At 50.0% G+C, this 5766-nt stretch overlaps 1 protein-coding gene across 1 annotated transcript; it reads right to left on the reverse strand.

Annotated features, from left to right (window-relative positions):
- Positions 1–2054: 2054 nt before the first annotated feature.
- On the reverse strand, positions 2055–5257 carry LOC105054987 (uncharacterized). Its single transcript, XM_010936668.4, has one exon. It carries the CDS (start codon positions 4721–4723, stop codon positions 2378–2380), a length of 2346 nt encoding a protein of 781 aa, XP_010934970.1. The 5' UTR covers positions 4724–5257; the 3' UTR covers positions 2055–2377.
- Between the last annotated feature and the right edge of the window lie 509 nt (positions 5258–5766).

Raw genomic sequence — 5766 nt, forward strand, 5'->3', positions numbered from 1 at the left:
GAGCAAATATGGACGCCAGATCATAGCACTAATATTGAGGCAGGACCATTGTCGAGCCATGCATGACATGCAACCTGGGTTGGACTCACCAATGGCCATTCGATCATATCGTGCTCCTCCAGAATGGACTCGAATAGAACACCTTTAACACCTCAACCACAGTCAACATACAACAATACCACAGATGTATGTACGTTAAAAAAAAATAAAAAAAAAAGGGCAGGCACAACAGACTACAGCAACAAAGACCCACATGATGCTAACAATGACAGAAAGGCCTACCTAAATCACAAGAAGATTTGGTGAATGGCTCCTAAAACAAAGAAAGACTGCATTCTTTTGATGTTCATGTCAATTGCTAGCACAATGAGGCATAAGAATGAAAGCGACCAATGCTTAGGATGAAAGAATATAATCTCTGAATTATTGGAGGACCAAACTTAGTCTCTTGGAGTATTATAATGAAAACTCAAGCAGATGTACAAACTTGACCAAAATGTAAATAATTTTTTTCCAGCAACCCAAATTTATCAAATATGTTATCTTTGAGTCATGGAAACCATGCGCCCCACCTTCCAACTTTTTGAGTAAAACCGTACTAAGAATGAGACGCTATCTTCGTGACCACCAGCAGCACTGGAAGCAAATTTTGATGACATGTTACCAGAGCTATTACAGATTTTGATGGACCAAACAAGAAAAACAGAGTAATGCAGAGAGCAAAACACGGGAATGGGTTCCTTAACCGAAGCAGAACAAAGGTTTCAACTGTCAAAAGATTTTATCTCCAGTGTCATTAAAAAAGTTTGCTTGATATGAAAACCACATACAGATGTTCTGAAACACCTGGCCTTGTAAGACAGATTGCAAGGCGAAGGGAATTAACCATAGGAGAAAGCTTAAAAGACATGCCTTATAAAATACTCGAGGAGCTTGTGAATTGAAGGACAGGAAATCATACAAAGGTTGGATGGGTATAATAAATGCCTACCGGCTTTGGTAGGTATCACCTAATCCAACCCACTTAATAGTGAAAAATGGACTCGTCCTACTCATACAAAAGGTGGTATTAAATGGTTAGTACAGTCACACAGAAGGTTAAAACCAACAGAAAATGTGGCACAGTCACAAACATAAGTAGGCACAAACAGAAACAAGTAATCACAACACCAAATGAGAATAACTTTCTCAGACAACATTTTCAGGCAACTTTCAACCCTCTAAGGACCACAAAAGCAACATCAACTTTAAGAATAATTCTCGACAGGTGACACAACAAGTGATCAAATAAATTCAGATCATATAGGGACAGCACCATTCCATTCTAATTTTTCGGAAAGTTTTACTTTCCATGCATTCTTTACCAAGGTTTCCTATTCGAATAATGGAAGAACATGGACCAAAGGAAAGACCATTTTCTGACAATACACATTTCAAATTGTTAGGGTAAGGAATGATAGGATGGTCAACAGTAACCATGATATGCACTGAGCCAGTCCAGTTCACTCATCCGACATAAGAATCCAAAGTTACCAATTTTGAAGAGGCAGTCTCTGCTAGAAACAAGATAATATTCAGAACACTACAAAACTTTGCAAATATTTCCCGGAAGGCCCTATGTCTACCAAACAAAGCAAAGCACATTTCTTTTGCATGGTCATTCAAAGAAACAGGGGAAGATACATACAAATCCCTAAAATTTGTATGTTGAGACATAATTATGTACACTATAGCAATAATTTTTCCTTGGCTGCAAGCAAAACTCGAGAAAGTGAAAATAGTGGTAAATTTTGAGAACCGTAACTAGCTCTTTGCTACCATCAATAAGATTTTTATCATGAGCAGCTGTGATTATGAAGTAAATGCATAAAACCAACGATGGAACAGTATAGTTTGCTCATGCCTGATCAATGTGACGTAAACATACTTAGAATAAATAAGCAGTAAAATCACATACAATGCATGATGAGCACTAGAAAGTTATCCCATGCTGCATCCACAATTTGCAGGTTAAGTTTTTCTAAGGTGTTAAACTCCGCAGCCAAAAGTAATCCTTCAGGTCAAGTGTACATCCACATTAACCAGAAGCAAGAACTGCTTCTCAGATAACGTCAAGACAACATAAACATTACTACCAATGTTCAAAACGATCACAAGAAATCGAAAACTAGAACTATACCAACTTCCCAGTTTGTTAAATTGTATCTGAAACCACATGACAACCAAGTAGAGATCAACCACTGGAAAGATAATGCCATATTCGACAACAAAACAAGTTGCCACCATTGAACATCCACAATTTTTGCAATTGGTCTAGGCTTGAGAGATGGTGAGACTACCTTGAGTTTAATAACATGCCTGTGAGAAGGGAGCTCCTTCAGCACCTCCAAGCTGACACCGAGACGAGCTCCATGCGCTGCCAGCAGAGGGACAGCGACGCCTGGCGCTTCTCCACATGGAATCCCCTCGCCTGCACCCTCTTCAGGAGGCACTCGGCCTGCGTCTCCGCGAAGTTGCTGAACTGAACGGGCACGAAGCCGGCCGAGTTGAAGAGTGCCCGCCAGGGGAGCATCTTGTCGGCATTCCGGTGGCGGCCAAGCACGGCGTTCTCGATTCTGGGCTGCACCAAGAAGCGCTCGATCTTGTTGGCAGACTCCAGGTTGGTGCCCGCTGCGTCGATGGAGTCCAGGAGGACAGTGTAGGACTGGAAAGCGTGTGCAAAGTGCTGGGCGAATGGCAGGTCGCTGCGGTCGCTGCAGTGATCGACGGAGATGACGATCTTCGGGGAGAGTTGCTTGACGAGGCGGAGGAGGGTGGGGACGGGTGGGTGGACGAAGGAGCCGACAGGGAGGTTGACGACAATGGCTTCATCGGCGCCGGCGGAGGATAGGCTGAGGAGGGGGGAGGGATCGAAGGGGTTGAGGCTGTGGAGAATGAATTCGAAGGGGATGTTGAGGTCGGCGGCGAAGTGGGAGAGGTTCTCGCGGGTGAGGTGGAGCTCGAGGGAGTGGTGGGAGCAGGAGGAGGCGAAAGCTGTGATCTTTAAGGAAGGGGAGGCGGCACCGGCGGCGGTGCAGCGGCGCTGGGCGAGCTCCTGCATGAAGGCGGACCACTGTCCGCCGACGCCGATGTCGAAGTCGACAACGTGGATGCGGGGGGCGGCGCGGAGCTCCTCAAGGAGGGCCTGGACGGAGGTGAAATTGGTGAACTGGAGAACGGGTGAGACGTCGGAGAAGGCCTTGACCGTGCCGAGCTTGAGGACGACGTCGAAGGGGGTGGCGAGAGGGGATGGAGGGTGATTGGGGACGGTGGGGGACGTGAGGAGGTGAAGAGCCTCCTTGAAGTAGAAGGCGGAGCGGAGGAGGGGCTTCCCCACGGGGGAGGGGAGCTGCTGATTGAGCCGCGCCAATATCCCACGGGCGCTAACGGTGTTCCCGGCCTCGACGAGCTCCGCCACCTTGAAGAGCTGCTCGATCAATGCCTGCTGCTGCTGCTGCTGCGCGGCGGCGGCTGCGGTCGCCGCTGCCTCGCCGCCCGAGGCCACCTTGGAGCGCTGCGGGAGGTGGAAAGGAGCGACATTTAGCGGCGGGAAGGGCTGCGGCTGGGATTGGCCGCGGCGGAGGAAGAACTCGGGGCCGGGGGAGTCGGCGAAGGGGGACTTTGGGGCCATCTGGTCGACGGATAGCGGGTGGTGGCGCTTGGCCTGGGACGGAAGGAGGTGGGCCGGCGGCTGGGCGTCGAAATGGGGAAGAGGAAGGAAGAAGGCCGGGTTTTGCGGCGCCTGGGCTTGCTGGTGCTGGCTGAGAAGAAAGCCCGGGCCGAAGAGGACCGGCTTCTCCTCCACGGGCTCCTGATAGAAGACGCCGGGCGGCAGGGAGAGCGGCAGAGGGAGGCTGTTCGCCGGCACCGGAGGGAAGACAGTGGCGGTGTTTGGCGGGTTGGCGACCCCAAAGGTGGGAACTTTGACGCTGCTGCTGCTGCTAATGGGGCCGAATCCACCAGCGGATGCAGCGGAGGAGGCCATTGGAGATGGATTGGAGGAGGAGATCGAGGCCATCGCTCCGCCGCCGAGACCGCCAATGGGGTCAAGGCCGAAGCCCGGATCAACGAGGCCGAAAGTGCCGGCGGAACTGCTGCCGCAGTCGAGCTCCGGCGGAGGGATCAGCTGATGCTTGAGCCCGGCGGCGTCGTCGATGTCGCCCATGATCCAGCGGAGGAACGTCTGCTCTTGGCCAGGGGAGACGGCGGACTCGGAGAGCATCGCCTCCCAGTCCTCCACAGCGCCAAGGCCGACGCCGCCGCACTTCCCACCACCGCTCTCCAGGGCGGCGGCCGGGATGGGCTGGAGCTCGGCCGCCCACTCCTCCTTCCGGGCCTCTTCCACCGAAGGGATGGTGGCGGAGGCCGATGCGGGGGCGGCGGCGGTGGGGGGCCATTTGCGGGGGCCGGGGTTGTCGGATACCGCCGCCACGCCGGCGGTGTCGGAGGAAGCGCCGCCGCCGCCGCCCAGGGAGGAAGACAGCGTGGATGTGGACGTTGGGGGGCTGGGACTCCTTCTATTATCCAGCACCGACCGAGGCTCCGAACCCTCCGGCTGTCCCTTCCGCCGCTTATTGTTCCCACAACCGCCGCCGCTGCCCCAAAAGAGGCTCTTTTTCTCTTCCCCTGCTATTAAGACTTCCAAGGCCCCCTCCTCTTGGAGACTAAAGGGCATCCCCCTCATCTAATACCTCTCCACCACATACAAAAGCCCTCTAGCCCCCAACTCCAACTCCCACCACCTTCTTCTGTCTCTCTCTCTCTCTCTCTTATGAGATAGGCTTTGAGAATTGTAGCAGCGGTAGTAGTACTAATAGAAAGAGATAATGAAGATCTGGACTTTGGCTTTATATTTGGGTTATTTGTTTTGTTTGTATGTACTTGTCCAACTATAGGAGGGTAATAGTTATTTGTAGTGGGATTAATGGGTTTCTCCAATCTCACAGGACACTCCTCCAACTCCTTGTTCTTCTCTCTCCCCCTCCCCCTTCCCCTCCTAAATCTTCCTCATCTTTTCTCCACCTCTCCTTCTTCCCCTCTTTCTCTGTTCTCCTGTTGCTTGCTTTTCGTTCTCTCCTTTCTCTCTGGATGGATTGATGGAGTTGTAGAGCTGGAAGAGGTGTGGTAGAAGCCGTACCCTGTACCCTTCTCCTCTCTCTCTCTCTCCCTCTCCCTCTCCGGCGTTATCGATGCGTGCATCATAAAAAAGTAGTAAAGTGCTTCCCTCTCCTCCCCTTCTTTCTTTCTCTCTCTAGAACCTCTTCTTATTTTTTATTTTCCTTTCCTTTTAAAAATTATTATCAAACTTTTGAAAATAAATAATTATTTTCTCTCTCCCTTCAGAGACTGTATTTATCTATCTCTCTCCGGCTTCAGAGATTTCTGCCACCCCACATCCTTCCTTTTCCCCCTTTTTTTTCCCCTAATTTTTAACTAATAAATATTAATTTAAAGCCATTTATTCTTTTCTTCCAAATTTTTATTTAGTTCATACATATATTAAAGTATTTGCCTGTGATTTAATTTCCTCATCTTTCTCATTAGTCGCAACGGTGAACAGTGCCCAACACTCGAAACTCTGTCAGATGTTATAATAACATCCAAAAATTTAAAGAGAAAAAGCTTCCCCTGCCCAAAAAATCATCATCATGCCAGTTTCCCCTCCTGACCGAAATACCCCCATATGCCACCCATTTACCACGTGACGACATCCTCCCACTAGGGGCA

The sequence above is a fragment of the Elaeis guineensis genome, chromosome 12, assembly GCF_000442705.2.
Source record: "Elaeis guineensis isolate ETL-2024a chromosome 12, EG11, whole genome shotgun sequence".
NCBI classification, from domain to species: Eukaryota; Viridiplantae; Streptophyta; class Magnoliopsida; order Arecales; family Arecaceae; genus Elaeis; species Elaeis guineensis.